The sequence below is a fragment of the Adelges cooleyi genome, unplaced genomic scaffold, assembly GCF_023614345.1.
Source record: "Adelges cooleyi isolate 19-005CV unplaced genomic scaffold, UGA_ACOO_1.1 ACOO_flye_CR_arks_rails_tigmint_CR_PRNA_108, whole genome shotgun sequence".
In the NCBI taxonomy this organism is placed as follows: Eukaryota; Metazoa; Arthropoda; class Insecta; order Hemiptera; family Adelgidae; genus Adelges; species Adelges cooleyi.
The window spans coordinates 17,551,153-17,575,894 of NW_026095761.1; the positions used below are offsets into that span (position 1 = coordinate 17,551,153).

A 24,742-nucleotide genomic window follows, 5' to 3' on the forward strand; every position below is an offset into this window, starting at 1 on the left:
AATTAATATTATACTATATATTGTGTGGGTCACAAAGATTTATATATGCATTTGATATATAAATCAGTCAAAATCTCTCGGCCCAACTTGTATTAATATATAAACATTTCTAAAAAAAAACTGTCGAATTCATGTATCAAAAAATATAAAATAATTGGAATTTATTGCAAGACTCGCGTTCCTTGTAACAAAACTATTATTTTCCTTTCACCCATTTACTTAATAGTTACAATACATTGTATTTTATCAATGTTTCACCTTAGATGTAACTATAGCTAGGCTTGTCAACTTTAGATTTAAGAACCACCACCAAAAAAAAAAAAAATATTTTAAAGGTAGATGAGAACTCATAATTCCAAAATATAAACTTGTTATAATAATCAATAACAATAATAATTTTCAATAGCATTCAAATAACAGATTGTAATATTCTTATGAATAAAGTAAAATGTTGTTGAACACTAAAAAAAATAATGTACGGTTGTAATAAAATATGAATACAGTTGTTATTCCATTAAATACAAGAGACTCATTTTGTCTTAAAATAATTATTGCTATTTTGTAGTTTTTCTTTTTCTAGTCACTCCAGTTCAATGTGTTATTTTACAAGAATAGGAAAAATTAAAAATTTTTTTTATTTTTTTCCAGAGCTCAACCAACTGTTAAAACGTAAACGGTAATGTATTTACAATTTAATTAACTTTTTAAAAGAACAACACCTAATTTCACCGATCCATAACCAGTTTTGAATAATTATTTTCAAAGTTATTTGAATTTAAATCACTTTGGTGAAGTGCGGTTTTGTAATGAGTGTCTGATCCGTATAATGAATCACGCTGTATACCCGGGGGCTTGAGCCCCTTTGAGATTTTGTGTCGATTATCGATCCCGGCCAGGTAGATCGTGGTGACCACCGCTAGAGGGCGTTAAACGCGCGCCGCCGTGATCCAAAGCGGTGTCCGTCGCGCGATTAACCACCCGCAGTCCCGCCATCGTGTGTGTGCGTTCGATCCGTTGTTTGTGTTGTTTAACGTTGTTGACTGTTGTCTGTTGACGTTGTAGTCTCGTAGTGAGTAGTCGTAGCCCGCGGACGGTGCCCAGACGGTGTTAAGCCGGTGTTAGTGTTGTTGTTGTTGTTGTCGTTGTTCCCGTTTTTGTCATCGTCTTCCTTTTTTTTTTTTACTACCGCTTTCTTGGATGAAAAGGAAATCGGTTTCCCATTTCCAGACTTGTTCCCGAATTATGTAAAAGGAAACAAAACGGACACGGATCAAACGGAAGTAGTTCCCGCTGTTGTCTGAGACAAGAGATTCCACGTTATTCTTTCAAACTGCTTCCTAGTCGCTGTCACAAGTCACAAGTAAGTGCATTCCAAGTGTAATTTACAATTTAGCTTACCATGTAATGCAACCGGTGCATGTGCACCCATCGAAGGGTCATGTAATTTTTAAATTTTCAACAAGTCTAATAAGTGTGTATTTCTTTATTTTCTTATAACATATATTATGTTTCTTAATTCTTAGCAAAAAAAAAAGCATTAATTTTGGTCAATAAAAGTTTGGTGGGTAGGTATAATTTTATCCGACTGCATGTGCTGTTATACCACTGAGCACCACTGATTTATACTCTAAGCATAGTAAAGTCTCGACACTAGAATTTCGATGGCCTAATATTGAAAAAAATGTTATTTTACTTAACGTTTGGCAACGGCATTACTTAAATCACATTTTGTCGTTTTACGTTTTCCAGCGGTCGAAATTTACTTTTTTTATTTACTGCAATTTGGCAAAAAAAAAAACCTTATATTCTTCACAATATACAATTAACAGCTCATGTTGGCCAAAATTGTACTCGCATCATTTTGTAATATTAACCCATTGTTGTTGTTGTATCAACAAACTATCTAATTTATGATTTGCCGTTTAAAAATATATATTTGGCTAAGTTTTGGGGAAGAAAATGACATGGTTTAAAAGCAAAATAAAGTTTAATCAAAATGTTGAGAGATTTGTACACGGTGTCATTAACGTAGATTTTGAATTTTAGTCATGGTCACAAAAACGACGCTTCTCTATATTAGTTGTGTCCGTTATCATTCAGATAGTGACAATTCAATTTTAGAGGACATCATAAAATATAGGAAATAGAATTATTTTATGCATGGAATTTGGAATCAATGTCATAACTATATTTTATGTTGAACAAATTTTTGCTTTGATGTGAAGTTAATACTATTCGTATTATAATAGTATTAGTTTAATATAATTACTGTGTTGCTTGCTACTTGTTCAATTACCTAAGCAATGAATGTTATTAGTCATGAGTTTATTCTCTTGCATTGAATACATACATAATATTATCATAATATACTATTTGCATTATCTTGTCGACAATCATACTGAATACTGACTGACAACTATAATAGACTTTTATTTTTTAATTTTTAACTGTTTCAATCTTTACATAATATTTTATTTTATTTTATCTTTTAGAGTGAATTTCATTATTTGAAATATTTTATTCCTTACATTTTTATCTTTTAAATTATTTGGATAACAAATTATATATAAAATACAAAATGCAATTTTAATTAATTGTTTTTAAACTGAATGCTTTTATGACAGTGTTTACAAGTTTAGCGTAACATTTAATTGTAGTTGAGCCTATGATTATGATATTGTTAAATTAAACTTAATCTCAAATTGTTACTAGTATTAGATATTTGTATAATAAAATAAGTAGTCTTGGGAAGCTCTTTACTTTTCCGGGTTCATTGCCTGTTTGAAGCCGAGATCCATGGCACAGGGTGTGGATAGCGGCTCGGGACAGTTTACAAAAATGTATTCATCAATGTACAAGTTTACCATTCAAAAGTTATCAACGATTTGGTTTGGCTCGAATCGCCAGCTAAGTTTGCGCCTCTCTCATTAATTGAGTTATCAGTTAAGATCAAAAGTCATATTATTTTTAATGGAGTTGTTTTACTGTATAATTGGACAATGATGTTAATTTATAGTTTTTTTTTTAAATTTTGAATGTTAATATCATACTAATTTATGAATAAAAAATTTTAAATTGCTAATCAACAGGTATTATAATAAGCTTGGTACTTATTCCATTGATGGTTTAATAATTAAGTATATTTTCTTCCGTTTACGCTATGTGTAGGTTAATTACTAAGTAATAAACTAACCACATCTTTTTTTAAATAACTTAATTATTTAGTTATATTTTATTTGCATTTTGCATGTACATTTTAAAGTAAAATATTGTTTAGAGTAGAAGTTACTGCAGTCTTCTTACTTTTGCTCTGTAAAAAAAAAAAGGATATATTTTTACACTAAAATAAAAATATATTGTGAAAAAATATAATATCATTAAATAAAAATATATCAAGCAACAATATTGAAGTAATTAGATCTAAAATGTTACCAGTGAAATTTTTGTTGATCACAAACAACGACGATACTTTTTCCATGTCAGTTTGTTTTACAACTTGTTGCCAATTTTCGAAAGAGATATTGATGAAGGAAATGTATAAACATCATCACTATAAGGAAACGATTAAAAAATTGTTTTTCATTTCGCTCTCCTGTACAGTTTAATAAAAGTGACTTGTAATACATTCTATTGGAAGAAAAAAAACGTGAGTTCTGATCTTTGAAGCACGTGTACTTGCGGTTGTTTAACGCGTTTTAAAATTGCACCGACGGTCGTTGACCCATTTTGGCATGCTATTGATGAATATCAAGAGCAATTTTACTAGTCTAATCGAATATAAGGGAAAATGTTGTTTAGTGTGCGCGGTCGAAGGGAAATTGGCGGCATTGTTAGATTTGTTTTTGGAATTATTGCTATTTGTAGTGTCCGGTAAATTGCACAGGCAAGTAGTAGGCACGGTGGAGATTCTCTCTCATTTGCCGCCTAGGTTCGACCCAGTTTTGGTAGTGTGGATTAAAAAAAAAAAAAAAACACGTTTCCCGAGTTGATGTGATATGTTGTGGCATTCCCTATAAGTTGTTCTTGAAAGACGACTGGTTATAGCAGCAACATGGTCTATTAACAATCGTTTTTTTTAAAATTTTTTTTTTATTGAGACATAACGCACACGACGTGTGTCATAGTTGACTCTCGTTTTGCTATTTGACCTGTTTCAAACGGTTTGGCCTTGACCGCCGCCGCCGCCGCCTAGGTAACCAATTAACGTGTTAAAAGTGCACCTATTTTATTTATGATCTGTGACCGATTTTTCCCCTTGGCGTATTTGCCTTGTTTCACACTTTACGATTACACAGGTGGTGTCGTGGACGATAATACCTAATAATATAATATAACACATTTTATTATTGTAGTTGTCTTGTCGACGACCGCCGTCTTTGTTCAAACGCACGTGGAGCAGAAGATTGTGCCGTCCACTGACCTTGGTGAAATCAGTTCCTGATGTATTTTAAGGCTTTATTTGGTCGATACATAAACACACACACACTCACACACATAGATGATTTACGTGTACTTGGTATAGGTTCGGTTTGAATGTGGAAAATGAAAATAAGTGGTAATAAATCAAATCATTTTTCAAAAGATATAAACACCCGTATCGGATTCGACAAATAAAAATTGTTTTCTTTCGCTTTGTCCGTTTCTCCGTGTATGCTCGTTAGTTTGAATTGATGTTGGTAATAATCATATTATCCTTTTTTTTTTTTTGGACTTTCGGGTTGCCCTTGTATTTGTGTTGCAAAGTCAACCGTTTAACTTTTTAATACCTTCACCGAGCATAACTGAAAGCACAGTTCAAAAAGCACATGCAAATTCTAACCCAACTGGATACATTGATGTTATGTATACAAGTTAAAAATCATAATATGTTATTAAGCTTGCCGATGATAATAAAGATAAACAATAATTATTGTAAAAAAAAAAAACACAACTACTGAATGTCTTCGTTTGCTTAATATGTAAATACCAACATGTACATAATAATTAAAACAAAAAACGACTTACGTTATTAGTCATTTTAATTTTTTTTTTTTGTTATCGACTTGAACTATAAAGAACTCGCTCGTTGTAGGTATATATCAAATAATAATTAGGCAATTATTATTATTTATTTCTAGTAATATCATATATATGACTATATTGTAATGTTACATATTATCATAAGTGTGTTGAAGTCGATTTTCAAATACTTAAGACGTTCTATTTGTTTGTTTTTATACAATTCATGGGGCACTTTTTCCACAAACTTTTTATTTTTACTATTAATATGTATACAAAGCAAGTTCATTAAATCAAAAGGAGAGCGCAAGTTATTCTGTTAAAATTATATATATTATATATATATGCGGTTTTCGTGGCTTAAAGATCTTAAGTAGCTTGGTGAAAAAAAAGGTATATTTTGTTTTAACACGACTACTCTTGTACGTTTAGGTGCTATAATATATCAAACCCTTAAAACTGTCGTTAACAGTTTTGGCACCGTCCAAACTCCAAAAGACATCATAACACAACCTTGGTGTATTTTGATCTCGTGTAGTAATCTCCTTATGCTCAAAAATACACTTAAAATTTACACAGTTATATAGCAGTTAATTAAAAAAATAAACACAGCACAGCCTTCGCGCTCGAGCAGCGTGTAACCTACACATTTTTATATGATATTATTTTCGTGCACCGTAAATTACTTTTTCGACTTAAGTATACATCCGAACGGGGCAGCAATATTAATATACCGTGTATTTGAATGGAACACTAATTTTCTCACATGTGTTCAAGCGTGGTATCGTTATGCATTGTGACCGGAGACGGCATTTGTATATGTAAAAAGATCATACTAGTTTTCGACGGCGGCCAAAGATATTATTCCATTTTGGACTACTCGGACCGTGGTGGTGCTGCATTTATATAGGTTTTTTTTTTTTTTTTGAATCGCCATCATTACACGGTGTATTATGGATGTGGATTATAAAAAATGTACAATATTGTTGTATACAAATGCCCTCTGACCTGTCGATAAAAAAACGACTCGCCCGTCGTTAAAGCGCGGCAACTATTAAAAAATACACACATCCATCTCTAAAGGTAGGAAACTGGAAACCTATTACTAGCCGTGCCCTGTGTAATTTTAATGTAATTATTATTGCAAACGGCAGCTTTTTATTAGAGTTCACTTGGAAATCCATTAGCAGGGCTCACTGTTTCCTTTAGATAAAGCGTTTTTTTTTTGTGTCTGCAATTATTATGTTTTATGAACAAAATATAATGTAGCGTGGAAATAATATGAACAATATTGCGACCTGTAAAAACCCATTCTCGACGACTCGGGTAGGTTAATCTTTAACCTGTAAATAAATGACCTTATGTCGTGCAAGAGATAAGATCTTTTACTATGTAAATTATAAGACATACATGACACAGAATTGTATTTTTGTTTACATTATCGCAATTGTTTTTCGACTTTTTATTGTTTACGATTGGAAAACAAGTCAATGGACTTTAATAGTGCAGTTTAGTATTAATGTTTGTCGCGGAAAGAAAAATATGAAATTAAAGAGAAAAATGTCGTGTTATCGGTTGCTTTTTGTTGATGTAATTCACATTTAGTTAATAGGTTTCATTGAAATTTTAGTTTTTAATATGTTGTGTTAAAATCAGGATGTTACTCGGATGTTTATGCGCTGTAAATAGGCAAATACGTATTAAAAATACATTAGATATATGCACATTTACCTTGTAAAAATAAGCCAACATTTTTTTTATACAATTATAGAAAAAATGACTCCTTTTTTGACATTTTTTTAATACTAAACATTTTATTAATACCGTCGTAAAAACGTCCTACACGAACATTTTTTTATCTTATGACTAATTATTGTATTACCTTGTTTGCCATTTTTTATTGTATTTGCAAAATAGTAAAATTCGTTTTATTTTGGTAGCACATATGCAAATATGGTTATAGTTTCAATCAGTTACCTTATTATGTTTCATAAAACACTATTAATTCTAAACGTTTGAATAAAAAATAGTGTGGCCATAGACGGGGAAAATGTATTTTTAAACTTAATGTCTCATTTTTATATAAATCATAACAACTTAAAAATCGAAAATAGTATTTTGTTATAGAATAATAGTAAAATAAAATATGTAATAATTGTATAAAAATTGATAAGGGTGACAACTGACAATAGACGGGGCATTCTTGCTATTTATGTACAAATTTTTACTCAGATGTTCAAAACATTGTCTTTAGGGCTTCACAATCTACATAATATAGGTGTTGAATAATATTTGTCGTTCTTTAAATTAAGCTGTTAATAAGTAGGTAGAGGTCGATTACGGTCATCTTAATGGACTCCTTTTGTTGTTTTTGACAAACAAACCCTCTTGCTCCTGCTCCCACGCGTATAAGGCAGATAACAGCTTACTATAGGTACAACGTACTGTAATGGGTTCGTGCTGAACAACTTCGGTTGTTACTTTAAGTAGGTACACGGTGTACATTGTACTGAGCAAACGTACGTCGTGTTAACGATATACAATAAACGACAGCCTAATATAGGAAAACAGCGAGGCAGATAGGCATCTATGGCGAATTAGTTATTATTCTAGGTGAACCCCTAATATGTCCGTCTTGGCATTTCGAGGTTATGCCAATCGCTGTCGTTTAGTGTAACGAGATTATAAAATAATATTAATATTATTATCAATACACATACATGTGATGATAATAATATATTATAGACCACCGTCGGTTGTATTTGAACGTTGACCCAATCGATAACAATACAAAAAAACATATTATTTGTGTCCCGAACTGGCCAATACTATCATCATATCAGGCTGTGACTACTCGATTGTAAATTATTCGGTTTATTTGAAATTGCAGCGATGCTAATGATTTCCAGGTTTGTACAGTATACTTTATTGAAGTATTTATTACTATCCTTGAGACTCGATAAAAAATATGTACGTTATACCTATTAAAGACATAAGTACGTTTATATTATGTTATATTATACATATAATATATTTCAACGTCTATAAGAGGAGTACACAAACAACTGTGAATTTTTTAAATACAGGTTTTTTTTGTCGTGATGATCATTTGGAAATTAGTCATTGCTGGTATATAACGCAATGGTTGTTATTATATTATTATTACACAGGAAAACGCGCATTTTGTTAAATTAATTTAATTTCTTTTACTGACAGGGGGCCCAAAAACTGTGACGTTATTGTGTTTTGATTGATGACAGTAGAGTTTGCAATGAACCGTTATTATAAAATAGCCCAGCCCATGTAATAAAACCTATACTTATGGGCGAATACCACACATTAGCCGGGCTTAGATAAAACTCGCAGTTTTTTTTTTGCCATCTCAGCTTGGAATATATTTACATGATAGAATTGATCAATGATTTATAACGTTAACGTTTCTGATAACTGCAAACTATTAAACGACGAGTGCTGATGGAATTTGCAGAAGGCTGAGGCTATTTTACATTAGATAAATTAGTTCAAACTATTGATTTAAAAAAAAAAAACAAAATTACTAAGCATTATAATATATTGCTTTAGTAGCACTTACGCTTGGTAATACTTCAATTACATTAACATAAATTAGTAGTCAATTAGGAATTCTGAATTTTGACAGATGACTATGATTGAATCATGGTGTAAGGTACTTTGCAGTAAGCTGTACATTACAACTACAGCAAAACTAAACAAACTGGTAGCGTTTTTTTTTTAATACTAAAGAATATGTCACTCCTACAACAGTTCTCAAAAATTGTTGGCCAGTTTGTTTAATTCGATATTTATGTTTCTTGCGAACAGACAGTCGTTTGGACGAGCCGAATAATTGTCTCGCACGTGACGATTACTTCATTGAATTTACAATTGTTATGCATTTTTCGGCTAAAGTTGGTCTTTTTGGCTATTGTATCTGCAACGTAAACAAATGATTGTTTTTCTAAAAAATTGAACAGAAAACAACCGTCTAAAGAATAGACATATTTGATTAGGTTACGCGCCGGCTTTAAACAATCGTCATTCGTTTCCTCATACTCGATTATGTTTGTGTATTGCTAACACATTGTGTTCGTTATTAAATTAATTTCCAGTACAAACTATACTTGGTCGCAAGATAAAATATAATAACCTGATTTACGTTTCATCGTGTTGGCAGTCGTACGAAAGCATCTTGAAAGAATTCGACACAACACTCCTTGTATATATATATATATATATATTTTTTTTTATTTATTATTCTCTCTGTATGATTTCCAGTCGACGTGGTTTACTAAGCATCAGTGTGTGTAGTACACGTGTTCAATGAACATTTTATTAGGTGCACGTGTGTGGGATTTGTTGGTGAAATTCCAAGGGCCTCTTCTTCTATCTGTTCAGCTCAGGAAACTCGGGCGATTTTGAATACATGCATTTTTCGTTTGACGTGGACCCGCGTTTGAATGTGCGCCGCAACAAAGCGGTGAAAAATATTTTCGTCGTTATAGCTGTTATTATTATTATTATTATTATTATATACGGTATACCTACTATTATCATCATCCTGATCAGCTGCACTTGCAGACCACCGCGGATGTCCTCACGTAGCCAATCTTACATCATTCCTGGACACACCGTAGTAAATTTAATTCGACATTGTCGTCGTCGTCGTCGTTTGTGCTTGGTATGCCAAACGTCTAACGCGCTGTTGTATGTATAATATATGTTTCGGTGTGTACCTAATACGACCATCGGACGTACGGTAGAACACAATATCTACAATTTCCTTTAAACTCTTTCTATAACCGCATGTACATTCATAATAGCGTGGAACAGTGACGTGTAGTGTGTCCTTTCAAGGTCCTCGTATCTGATCGGGTTTGTCTTCTTTAACATTAAGCCTGTAAACGAATTCAACAAATTCTACTACCAACCAACCGACGTCACGTTCTCCTGCAAAACGTGGATCAAGTAGCATTATATAGTTTGTACTTTGTACGGTTTGGCTTGCGCTTATATTCCAGTCGATATCGTCTTATTATTTACCCATGTAACCCCCCAGAGTTGGGCAAAATTTAACGAATACAATTTAAAACGAACCGAATAACTTAATAACTGAAATTAAATTATAATATATTTGTGGGTAATTTTCAAGCAACAATATTAGAATCATTCGAACAAACAACAAAGTTATTCTAGTACATTTTTACTACAACTGTATTGATTTATTGTTAGTGGTTTATTCGAATTGTCAATATTTGTTCAATCGATGCCTAACTCTGATTCGGTCAACTAGAAGATTTTGTCAATACTTAAGTCCTGTCGGGGTATTATAACGTGGTAAAGACTGAAATTGTTAAAAATCGAAAACTGCACTAATGTCAAATAGAGCTCATACAAAATATACTGAAGAATGTTTAGTTTATTAGTGTTAGTATGCCTTTAAGAAGATTTCACGTTTCAGCTGATGTTTTTTTATGGTCGTTGTTATTTAGTTTTACAAGACGTTTCCTGATAACGTTGTACCGACGGTTAAGTAAACTATTATGTTCATCACGTACAATGGTTCGACTGCATTTTATGATTAGACCCATCGCTGTTATTTTATTGTCGTGTAATGGATTTAGTTATTTTATTACCCTCCGTTTAGATACAATCGCATTTTTCGTGTAGGGGTTGCCTGAGTGCGTTTTATCAATATTTTGATATGGGTGGGATTTATAATTAGGTAAATGGTATTTCAGTATAATTTTATGTTGTAGATTATTGTAGTACGATTACAGCAAGTCTGTGTTACGCTTTTGTGAGCATTTTTTAAGCATCATAGTAGGAACCGATCATTAACAGGAACCTCTTGGCTTGACCAACTGAAGAGACAAGTTGTGCGACGATACCTTTTAGAGAGTTCCGCTCCGAGCATCTCTTAAGGTCATTTTGGGTGATTTTGACACACTTGTAAGCCTCCCGTTGAGAGTTATTTTTTTAGGTCCGTCTGGTGTTGTTGTCATAAAATACCCAAGTCTGAATCCGGGTGTCGCGATCGCTTTGTTCAATGGACACCACCATAAACTATATAATATTGTGTTACATTGCCATGTGCCCAGTTTTTGTTTTATGATGCCGTCCACACGACCCTTAAAGAGGGAAATTTGGCGGTAACGACAAGCTGGAGAAAGTAAAAAATACGCGAATTTCGCTTCTTATTATTATTGTTTTTTTATATTTGTGGGTCGAGTTCGTCGACGTTGTCGTAAAAGTGCAATAAGACAATAGGCGGCAATGTTATTACTGATTATTATTATTATAATATCAGCGATGTGTACGACTACAAGAGAGCGAAATACTACATAATATTGTATATTGTACCATAAAAGAAAAAAAAACCGGTTTATTTTGCCGGGTCATACCCATGTCAAGGGTACAAATACATAGAAATTATTGTTATTGTACCATATCCTGTTCCTGTTTTTTTTTTCATTATTTTATTCGGCGTAAGTACTCTTTGCGCTTACTTTCTTTTTCATTTTTTTTTGCCGCTTGTCACAGTTTTTCGATTTGAAACAATACAGGAAATTAAAAAATAGGAATGGGGCCATAATTAACTTGGCCACGACCAAGACGCGTGTTCCGAAATTTGGTCGTTACTTTTTATTTACCCAATTTTTAACTGAGAATTACTTTTGTACTAAGATAAATTTAAAAAATATGTATTAATTATAGTAATATTTTTTTTTAACAAGCTATGACTTTTCCTGGAGGTATTGACTGTCGTAATAAAAATAAATAACACAAATTATGTTTTTAAGATGTTTGTAATAATCAATTTTTCTTAAATTTTGTATAGACAACTAACGTTTGTTTTTCAAGATATTAGCAGAGAAATTATTAGTTTAAAGTGTAACATTAATAATGTTTTATAGTAAAATAATAAAGTTTACAGTTTAATAAAAAGAAAAAAGTTAAAATAACACAATTTAAACAAACATTTTGACCTTGTAGCGTTTTTGTTGTTACTTATTGTTTAAGCAAGTTAAACGTATTTGAAAAAACTATTTTATAATTTTCAAAAAAATCATATCTCGTGAATGGGTTGAGATAACAAAATTAACAAAACATTAGTGAGGATTATTTTTTGGAAATACAAATTTTAAATGGGGGGGGGGATAATATGTATAGTTTACACTCTTAAATTATACAGCCAACTTCATAAAGAAAAACTATACTTGTGGTGTCAAATAAATAAAGTTCAACATAATAAGGTCACTAGTTAATTTATCAATGTTACTTATGTTACTAATACTTTGTTATTTATGAGTTATGTTAGTGTTACTTTATTATTCGTGTAGTGGTTTTTCGAGGTATGCCGGTGGGAAAGGATACAATTGAAACTCATGTGGTGTGTGTAGGTTTTTTGATGCACCTCACGTACCTGTGTGTAAGATTTGATTCGGTAATTATTAAAATGATCCGTGATGATCGCTCAGAGAACGGCCGAGTAGGTACAACACTCTCCTCCGTCCGACAGCATAATAGAGCTACACATTGGCCTAAGTAATTATTGTTATTATGCAGGTATTTGAATGCGCATTTAGCATTGTCGTGAAATTCGGTCAATAACAGTTTTCAACATTATCTAATATAGTGTAAGTAGTAACAACGGCCAATATTCGGCCATATGTTCAGCCGTGGCCCGCGGCTGTCAATTCTATTCTTCTATAGGTATAATAATAATAATAATGTTATATTATATTTTATACTCGGGTGCTTACATGCAATGACGGGCGCATTGTACGTTCTTAATAACAATTATGTAAGTATACAATATAATGTTTATACTCGATATTGTGTTGTTATCGCTTCGATTTTATGTAACAGCGATTAGAGCTGCATTATCATTACACGATGTGGTGTTGTATCAAAACGAATTTTCGAATGATTAACATAACAGCTAAACTTGACGATTCACGCGGTTATCTAATACGTTATGGGTTTAAAGGGATGGTTACGTCGCTGAAGAAATAGCATACCTAACACATTTTAATCTGTTCAATTTTGGTTCGGAAAACAGGGCAATTAATAATTTAAAATATCCTTTTTAATTAACATAATATTATAAACTGTTTTATTGAGATGGCGCCATTTATTTATAAGTAACGAGGTCTAAAACTACGTTTTAAACGGCGCTGTTGATCAGAGTTTAAACAAGTTAATAAATAATGGATAATGTTTTGTAACCCAATAAATCAGATATAATTTGATTGTTTATTTTTTATAGACAAATTATTCCACATAGTTTACTTCACTGACAAATTTTAAAAACTATTATTTTTACAGTTAATTTTTTTTCCGGTCTTTAATTATTTCTATGAAACAACTTTTAAGTACTTCACAAAGAAACTAACGTGCTCCGTCGTATACTATTGTTATTAAATTTCAAGGGCACCCACAGGAGGGCCAGGGGGACAACTCCCCCCTAGCTTTTCTGCGAGTTAAAAAAATGTGTATCTAATATCCCAAATTTGTAAAATCTATTACAAAATCATAGGCGGTTAGGTTCTATAGACGTGGTAATAGGTTGGTTGACGATTAGTAACATAGCTGTTGAATAATTATGAGAACAAATGATGGTAGGTTTTATTTTATTATATTAACTAACTACCAATAAAGACTTCCATAGTGGACCAATAAAAGGGTATAATTATTAAATGTAAAACGTCTGAGCAATTGACATGTGAAGTTCTCTTAAGTGATTTTACATAAATCAGACATTATTTTCAAAATTATAATAAACATTTTCGTGAATAATATTTTCTTAGATCTAAACTGGTTTGGTGGTGAAAAATAGATTTTTTGAACAAAACTATCGGTGGCGTATTCTGCGTTTGCCTCTTAGAATTAAAATTACTTTTGGTTCACTTACATGTAAAAAAAAAAAAATATGTTTCTCGGTAAATAAAAAATATCTCGGACTACTTTGGGCAAGAGACATGAGTAAAAGTGTTCAGTTTTATTAATTGTTCAGGTTTAGAAACCGTTAAGTCATGTTTCACGTTTTAACATTAACATAATACCACTTACACGCAATGCCTTTAAAAAATAAATTAATGACACCCGCGTACATGGTTGGTTGGCCTGAATTTGAGATTTAAACAATTAGATATTATGGTGTTAATATTAATTTGTCAGAAACCAGTAAAGTATCATCTTGGAGAAAACCGCGGACTGTTACTAAATAATTACATTAATACTCTTGCGGTGTGTTAAATATGAAACTGTTCTATGAAATGTTGTTTCGAACCATTTTATTAGCAGTTGTATCACGTATATGCTGACTGAGATTTGATTGTTTGCTGGCACTACTAGTTTTGAATAACAACGTGGGGTCATTTAATTTTCCCATGTAAGCGATATTCTTGGCTTTCAGACCATCTCGTTGCTACTGAAGTGTAATCGAGTAGTACACGAGTTTGTGAACATGAACGAGGCTATAGTCACTTAATTCAATTCAAAGTCTAAAAATAGACCAAAAAGCGCTTCACAAAAAGTCTTAAAACAACTTTGATAATTGATTAACTAGTATAGTTAGATTTAATGAAAAAAAGCCATGAAACATATAGAGTAGCAGCTATACTGTGTGTACGATATTTATTCTTTGAACAAAATAAATTAAAGTGGACAATCATTTACAATAATTACAAGAATGATAAGTGGTATGACAATGAAAAAGATAAAAACCTATCGTTCGCCCAATCATCTAAATATTTTTGTATTTTTTTTTTGTGGGAGGGGGTTATCCTTTCTTAAGTATAGTGTTTATTTAAATACTCTACAAAAGCAAGCGACACAATGGGTTATGTGTAACGTTATGTTGTGTATGACGTTATAAAGTAATTGAACAGCTTAATAATAACGTATGGCCGTGCAGAATTTCCAAATGATGTCAAGGGTACATTCAGGGTGTATATACTTTCATGTTCATTGTTCATTTCAACGAATACACGTTTCAAAACGTTTGATTAAGCACTTAGACCCGTTATTAGTGTAAAGCTAAAGCTCGTGATGTACGCAAAACAAATATTTGTTGTCTATTCTCAACTTGTAAATTTGTATTAAAATAATATTTCAATTATGGAAATCAGTTTCTACAACGTGTATGCACTATCACCGGTGTTATTGACCGTAGGAGTATAATGTAATACATATTGCAACTTTCTCGACAAAGCGTAAAACTATATCATAATACTTCATGTGTATTATAATGTGTAGTATTTCTTACATAAGTAACTTTTTCTGCAAGATGATTTCATTGCAAAAAAAAAAAACGCCATTTATTCACCATTTATCTAAATTGTATGCAGGTGTCGTTGTTTGGACTGGATGTCCTTAAAAGGTTAAATCACTTAAGCCTGGACAGCTTTCAACGTCAGTTTATTGTTTGTAGAAATTTCGATTTCAGTTCTATTGTGATTAGTTTGCAAGTAGGGTATTTAAATCTGGTTTTTGGCGTTACACAAACTCGCAGATGTTTTATTGTTTAGTCGTGTGCGATTTACATAGTGTGTTCGAGAAGAGAAGAGGATCTATTGTAATACAATAGATCGTTGAAAGTCGTTGTTCGGTGCCGCAAAACGTCCTAAAAAAAAAAAATTACCGCGTTACGCATAGTGTTCGAAATTTATAAAAGGTCTACTTGACTTGACCTTTGCTTTGAATAGGGCATTCAAAAAGTAACTGCAAATCTTTATTTATAGTTTTTTTTTTTGTCGCAGTGACTCATCGATCGACACGTTCTGTTGTTTGCCCAAGTACTTTTACTTGGTCATCGCTCACTTCCTGGCCATCGTTTATATGTACCTACACACAATTCAACGAACGGAGAAGACCGTAGCTGTTGTTTTTTTTTTCTTCGCTATTGTCTCTTACATTGCATTACGGACGCTTACTAGACACAAAAACAAAACGCTCATTAATCAGATTGAAAAAAAATATGTACCTACTACATATATTATGTATACCTATATTTTGAAAACATTGTTTTTCGTCTCTCGGCCCTTGGTCTTGAAGACTACTTTCACTTTACATTTTACTAAATTATAATAATCTCTTTCTCTCGGTGCCTCGCATAATATTACTGCACATATAAATGCGTGTTGTTGTTATTACAATAATATATATATATACGTTTGTTCTTCAGTATCGGTTACTCGGACCGACTGATTGTTGTTTACGGTTTGAGATTTCCTAGTAGTGTATATAGTGTAAATAAAACGACAGTATAAGATAAAGTAAGCAAGTTGGTTTAAATTTTCGAATTTCCTAAAAAACCTCCTCATCCGGTATCCTCACAACGCAGTGCTTTAACTTCAGGATCGCCTCCTTTAATCGATGTTAACGAGCTCTTTGTCTGTGTTATGTACGATTAGGTACGCATCTAAAGTATTGTTGTGTTGCAAAATGCATAAATTTATTAATTAAAAATCGGTCATAGTAATAAAAAAAAAAAAATAAATACTTATGATACATTTAATTATGCGATTGCATAAAAAATAATTTACACGATAAAATATGTAATGTCAAAACAACATTGCTTGAAAAACCTTTGCTCGGATTGATTGCAAACGCGTGTTTTGAAACAAAACCACAATTTTATTGTAGTAATAGTTACTAATGAGTAATATTACTGTGTACAACATAATTTGATCTCGTTTAATTGCTTTGGTTTATGTTCCAAAAAAAAAAAAAAAGGTCAAATGGTTATCGTTGAAATGTTTGCAAAATCTATTTAATATATTTTTTTTTGCGGTTATTCTTGGCACATGTTGATTTTTGTGTCGTGTTCTGAAAATTGTCTATTCTTATTTTTGAGCAAAAATTCAATTCTTCGCGAATTGAATTTTTTTTTTTATCAGTGTCCAATTACTACCGTTTTACTAGAATTTCTTTTTTCCATGCCGTTTTTCTATATTTTTCCGGCGCATATTATACGGTAGTTATCTAACTATCGGTGCTCGTTTAAATAATAATAATAATAATAACAACAATCATCACACAGTACCATTAAAATCATCGCCCCGTTCGCCACGACCTGTTTGTCCCGTTACACAGTTGCCATACGTTATAATACAATAATAATAATATATAGCGTGCATGTGTATTTGTATAGTGTAATACTACGTATATATGGGCGCGCAATCCTCTCCTGGAAGAAGTTCCTGCCATTGTCATTGGAGTCGTGAGGTTCAACAACCACACATACATAATATATTACACTAGCCTTGTCCTGCAGTAAACACTCACATACACATACACACAAACAGACAGCGAAACGTTAAACTACACTGCAAACGAGTAAAAAAAAAAAAAAAATGGTGGTTCCCTTCTTGTGGTGTTATATAGCGATAGATGTGTGTGTGTGGTGGTGTATAATATTATGTATTGTGTGTGAAAATTCATATTATTGTCCGTATATGTGCGCGGTTGCGTTTACAGAGCTGTGTGTGCGCCGGATCTATATAATGGCCGTTGTCGCTATGTTTTATTTATCACAAAATAGTCTCGGGGTAAATTATGGAAAAAAAAAAAAAAAATTAAAAAAATCCACGACAGTGGTCAAGTCGCGGAGGTCAAGGATCTTCAGGAACTATTAATGGAAATGATACTTCAAAAAAAAAAAAAAAAATACAATATATATATATATATTAACGTAATACAAAACTATAGATAGTGAAGACTAACAAATATAAATAATTTTATAGACAGTAAATTTGTTTAATGGTGTACTGCATATTTTGTTATTTATACAATACAACATATATAACATTAAAGTATAAATAGCAGCCGGAAGGGGGGGAATTTCACTGATTTAGGTTCATAATTTTTAAAAATTTCTGTTTTTTAAATATTTATTAACTAAAACAAGTTTTTGGGAGAACTCAAATGACGATTACTAGTTAATGGGTGAAGTCAAAACTCTGGTTACTATTTAATCGCGCGATTGAAATTATATATAGATATTAAAGCTCTATGCCCAAAAAAGTTGAATAAACAGAAAGGTTCTCTCATTTCACTCTTTGCAAGGAAAAGAGTTAATGATGATATTTCCTTGGTGTTTCGCTGTATGTGTATAACGGTAGATTAAAACCAGCGAATATCCAACACGAGTTGAAATCAATTTTACTAAAATAAAAAATGGGTTTTTTTGGGTCGGCCAACCTGTCGGTAAAATTTGTAAAAACTATTTAACTTCCACTTCGGTATGTGAGGAGTATCCGACGGCTCGATTATTTTAATATAATTATAATGGCACATAATATAATATTATGAGATGTGCTTGTTGTTGGTATTGGTGTACTACCGACAGTTATTAAACAACGCGAACCGCACATAGCCGACGGCATGATGAGAAATTCACTATAGTAGGTATATTGAAACATGAAAAAATAAATGAATACCTTATCTGTTGAATAACATTATCCGCAATAGGTGCCGTTACTTACGGTTTGTTTCAATGTTGTGTGTGTTGATAAATAAAAAAACACGAGCCATGATTGTTTCATGATGTACAATAATATTAATCATATTAAAAATATTAACAGTATTAAAGACTAATGAATGGTTATTATTTTTTCTAAAGGAACCAACAAAGGAAATCAGAACCAAAAGCAAACACATCATGTCGGCGGGCTACAGGTCGGGAAATATGCCTGGTGAAGTTCTGTTCCAGTGGTTTTCTTGCTGTGTCAACCAACGTACCCAACAGGTAACCAGAGAAGAATACTATATTACAGTACATTTTTAAAAATGAAACAATAAATGGCATTGTTGAGAACATTGCTTTTTTTCACTATTTGAAAAATTTGTTTGCTAATTGGCAATTTTTTTCAATTTTTGGTTACTCAAGCGCATAATGATTTTTTTTACCAAAGGTTAACAATTGTACAATTATATTAGAATTTGCTATAACCGGGTGTATTTGTAAAAAAGATAATTTTTTTGATGATCCATTAATCCTTAAAAAACTTAAAACCTAGTTTTTTTGCCAACTCAGAAAATTGTAAACACTCAAAATATACATTTTTTTTACCTGTTTAGAATTTTTAATAATAACAGTATAATTTTAGATTATCAATCGTTATCCGATGTATCATCAGATACAATTTTTATTTTCTTTAATGTTATTGAAATGGCTATTTATCAATTAAAAATAATTCGTACATTTTTTGATAGCGTAGAATTTTAGATAGCAAATAAATATTTGAACACTATTAAGTTTTTGCAGTTAAACTAATGGAAACTTTTGGACTTTGATATGATTGTCCTACTTTAAGCTAGTATTAATAGTATAGATAGTTTTGATATGTCTACAAATTAAAACTAAAATATATCACTCTGTTAATGGAAAGGTTGGTTACTAAATTTGGTACTTGACGCTAAATCTTTTATAGCAGAGAGAATTCTGAAAAAAATGAATTAATGTGGTCACGCCCATATTTTAAATTAAAAAAGGGAGGAAGTTTAAAAGAATGTTGGCTAAGTTGAAGTAATATTATTTATTTGGTCGCTAAACCATTATATTTCGGTCTATTTTCAGCTACATTGGCACTTTTCTCAGTGATATTGTACAGCTTGATAACGTGCCTGACTTATTTTAACTATGAAAAATGTATGTTTAATCCACAGGAAGACTTAAAATATTACTCGAAACGATGGTTTCCGGACTGTAATACTATCCAATCTCATTCCATAGACATAATTTATAAACGCGCTTAAAGAAGTATTCCTGTGTACATTGTGTACAAATTGGACAATGGCTATTACAATTTCCATGACTCAAATAACTAGGATTTGGTTAAAAAATTCTGTTCCAATTAAGTTTTTCGGTTATCCATAATTCCAATAAAACCCATATGTTTTGAGTAAACGCAAAAGCCCCGATGATTTTTGGATTCTAAGAGCTCTTTAAAGTTGCTTAGATATTTTTAAACTAATTGCTGTGAAGTTTAACTAACAAACTAGATTAAACACAGCAATTATAATATTATACTGAAGTGTATAATACTGTATAGGTACCGTGCACCTAGACTAATTACTTTATTATTAATCAGAACTTGTTCATTACCGTTGATAAAAAAATAACCTATGCACGGGGTTAGGTGTATTCGTTCGCGTTAACGATCATTGATAATGTTGTTCTTATCGACATTTTTGAAATATAATGACTATTGATTAATGACCGTATCGCATTTTGAATTATTTCTTTAGTTTCTGTGCAACCTGTGTAACTTATTGCACTACAAAAAAAAAATGTTTCTCGCCTAAATGACATACTTTTTTTCAGAAAACTTTTTGTTTACCATAAATACAAAATCAAAACAAGTACCGGTTGATTTCAATAGTTGTTACAATGTTAAAAATACTTTTTTTTTTTTTACTGAAAACTATATTAATTCAATTGGCTTCTCACGTGTAATTGATGTTTAATTTGACGCTTGTGACGTTTATATGATTTCATAGAATAAATTATACGGTTTTTTTTTTTACGCTATCGTCCATTTAACATATTAATCATCGTTATTATTATAAACCGTAAATAATATGAGACGATCATTGAATCTACGATGGACGACATCTATTAGGTATAATTATTTGTTTTCGTCATTATTGAAGTCGTTAACATTCTGGCACGAGAATACTTCCTATAAAATTTATACTGTAGTAAAAAGCTAAAAATTAAACTATAGTTTCCAAGAAGAGTACTTTACGCTTGTTAACCTTTATTAGTGTTCGTTTATGAAAAAAAAATTGTTTACACGTTGCTTGTAATATTTAAAGTGTGTAAGTAGTCTTGTTTTGTAGAACCATGGTGAGGTTTTTTTTAATTTCAGCAAACGCTCCAAATAATTTAAATGGCACGATAATTACCTCACCGACTATGAAACCAGCCAAATAAATTACACATAATTGTCATGAATTATATTAGTGTACAGTTAACGTTAGTCGTTAAACACACTGTAAAATAACTATTACATGGCGTTTTCAATTTTGGCTTAGCCCGCTTTGGCCAATCTATTATATGTACAAATGTACAATGTTGTATATTTTGAATTACACAATGTCTCCGAATGGCCAACACTAGTGTTATAAACGATTATATTCATGAATAACTAACGATAAAAATGAAATATGTAAATTCAGGTGGGTAGGCATAATGAAAATGAATTGTAACTTACTGTAGTGAATTTGCAGTTCAATCTATCTAAAAAAATGTATACCTTATTATAATAGGGTATATAGGCATTACCTATATATAATACAGTTAATATCTTATGAATTATGTAAAAGTGAAAAACAAGTTTTTTTTTCAAACATTTTATGTCCTAATTTTGATTTAGACCACGTTATGTCAGATTAATTATTCTATATACCGGAAACGTAGGGCTGAGATTTTTTTTTTTTGAATACTATTATAGTAGTTTTGAATAAAAGTGACACGGTTCAAATAAATCACCTGCAGTGACTTAAAGTTGCACTGTTGCTGCTCCTTTTGCCTTAAGACATTCGGCCACGTGCTCTATTATTATACTTAATTTTCTTCGCCTTAACCCACACAAAAAGCATATGTATTCCTTTTACATATTACTATACATTTATAGCCAACAACCGGGTGTAACGATCAAATTCCAAAACAGTTTTTTGGTTTAGTTAAGTATATAACACATGTGTTATTGTTTAGTGAATGTTATTAGGTAATGAGTGGAGATATTATGTCATGCAATTTGTATCTCATTTACTAGATAGCAATTAAGATTGTGCAATGTTTATTTTCTGACGTGTCAAGACATCAAGACACTTGATAGATTAAAATTATTTATAAATAGTTATAGTTATAAATCAACGCTAACAACAATATACAACTGACCGCTTGCATTATTCTAAAACGTACACTAACAATTCAATGAAGTTTATTTTTTTTCAAGAACATTTTTGTTATTAGTTTAATTATATTCATGCGTATAGGTTATGAGTCAAGACGTATAGGACATAAGTTTAAATATGATAATAAGTGATATTTGCAACGGATCCGGTTGTGGCAGTCAACGTGTGTTGATCCTGAAAAGCTAAATATCACCTTTTTTTTTCTTTCTAGTCCAAATACGATAAGATAAACTTACTCATTTGAAATATACAAGTGCAACCAATTGATTACTTAATTATTTATATATTTAGGAGAGCACAGAAACGCTTTTTAGATAAAAAGTAATTATAGTAATTCAGTAATAGTGTTTTTTCCTTGTACATATTTTTGGAAGTGAAAAGTAAATGTTTTTTTCTTATGTAGCGATTATATTATATTTTATTCATGACCTCATCCCAAAAGGAGGGCTACCGGTTATCCAATTACGGTGTTATTGGTTAGGTTCTGGTCTTAGGTTATTTTTTCCATACTGTTAACATATGGACGTCGGTTTAATTAATTACAACCAAAATATATGTCTTTCGTTTGAAGATGTTTGCCTGTAAATGTTTTTCAGTGTCAATTTTTTGTTGGAAACGAATTGTAATAACATATTTTCGAAACGTAATCGAATGGGAAAGTAAACCATTTTGAACCATTACAATTCCAATCATTATGTGTGTGTATAACGTTATCATTATATAATGATTCTCTCCGATGCATCCTGTACCTAACTCTCTAGGTTGCTCTATAGATTTCTCGCGTGGCGTAGTGGCCGCTGATGAGTAATGTTATACTATCCTGGGTTTCACTTGTTGTCGTCACTGTGACCGACCTTGTGGCTAAACGATCTATGTATTTTTTTTTTTCCAGGGAAAGAGTCACGTGAGACGAGTGCGGATCGATCGATCCATGATCGGAGCACCCACGAACTTCCGGCATACAGGACACATAGGATCGTCCGACGTGGAAATGGGATCATCCAGATTGAACGCCATTCACGGACAAATGCAGTCCAAAGGCGGTTACGAAGCTGTTATCGAAGTAACAAATTATCATTATTTACAATGAAATGTTATACTACCCATTTGTAAATAACCAATAGTCTAGGTTAACGTCTAATGGACCAATAAAAAACTAGAGCCAAAAACTGAGAGACTGAAAATATGTAGGTTTTTTTTATTATTATTAATAATATTAGGCATCAATGGCCTCTGGCGCATAAGACAAACGATATTTTATTTAGACATTTTTTATAATAAAAAAAATCAATTAAATAAAACAACGCTATCGGTATAGCTGATAATGTTTCTAATACCCGTGGACAACCTATAAGCTATTGCAAAATTGACCACTGTTAGTACATAAAATTAACTCTATCAATAGACATATTATGATTATTCAATGGCCGGCCACGCTTACTACTTTTTATGGAGTTTGATATAGGCGGATTTTTCGCAAATTTTAATTTAGATCTAAATTAAATTATCTAAAATTATGTTGTATATTTATTATTGCAGTATTAAGTGTTTTTAATATTTAGAGGATTGATAGGACTTCATTATCAACGATTTTTTTTTAAATAAACCACTTTTTATTGGCTTAAATAAAAGATTAGACAATATTTTCTTATTATTTGGAAAATATGGACGAGCTAAACTGTGCGCCGTCAAAGAAATATCTTATGTAAAATAATCAAAGTTTATATTTATAAAAACCGTTTTTTTTCAGAATGTAAACCAAAAATGATTTATGAAATTTTAACTCTTTGAAATGGCATAGTATTAGTCTTGTTTTTTTTTTTTTACTAATTTGACATTAAGTGTCCAAAATTATTATTTACATTATAAGGTATTTCGATTGTCTAATAATTTAGAGTTTAATCAATAAATTAAATTTGATAAGTAATTTGTGTAAACTTAATACGAATGAATACTTAATATAACAAATCTTGAATTACTTGGGTTGTTGTTGTTATAAAAGAGCCATATGAATAATAATAATACCTAATAATATATTAAATAAATTATGTTGAACTAATATTTATATATATTTTGTTACAGGCTAATTGAACTCTCTTATTCTCTCCCTCTCATTACTTTTCTGGAGATCCATAACTGCTGTGATCGAAAAAACTACTCGTGTACTCAAGTGCGAATTTGGTCTGTTATTTAAAAAAAAAATTTTTGTACTACAGACAACTATATGCATAACGTTCGACAGTTAGTTGTTAGTTTTATATAAATATTATTATTATTATTAATTTGTCAACTATTATTATTATTACACTATTTTTTTTTTTTTTTTACTTTATTTTTAAATTTTATTTAATTCGTTGAGTGGTTTGTCGATTGTAAAATGTATATGATGAACTATCTTGACAAATGCCTTATGTGCCAACTAGTCCGGTTTTATATATATAATTATAATTACTAATATTGTATGTTTTTTATATATATATATTTATATATATAAACATAAGTTTTAATAATTCATTTTTATGTTGTATGTGTTTTTTCTTATTGCGTTAGCACATTTGTGTGTAACTTTTGAAATATTACTCTAATCTTGTCAGCGATATACGAATCAAAATAAATATATTTGTATAGCTTATTAAATCTCTTCATGGTTGTAATTACCTAAAAAGAAAAATTATAAGCCTCAATTTGCCATCTGTAAAAGAGTTCTTTAGGTAAATGCAAGAGTGATCATCAATTTTCTGTTTGAATTAATTTGTTTAAGTTAATATTATATAAATGTAATAATATTAAAAATGTT

General features: G+C 31.1%; 1 protein-coding gene across 1 annotated transcript; it reads left to right on the forward strand.

Moving 5' to 3' along the window:
* Positions 1-989: 989 nt before the first annotated feature.
* Positions 990-24,622, forward strand: LOC126846618 (CDC42 small effector protein homolog). Its single transcript, XM_050586307.1, has 4 exons — positions 990-1,360; positions 18,644-18,769; positions 22,838-23,008; positions 24,028-24,622. Exons 2-4 carry the CDS (start codon positions 18,683-18,685, stop codon positions 24,034-24,036), a joined length of 267 nt encoding a protein of 88 aa, XP_050442264.1. The 5' UTR covers positions 990-1,360; positions 18,644-18,682; the 3' UTR covers positions 24,037-24,622.
* Positions 24,623-24,742: the final 120 nt, after the last annotated feature.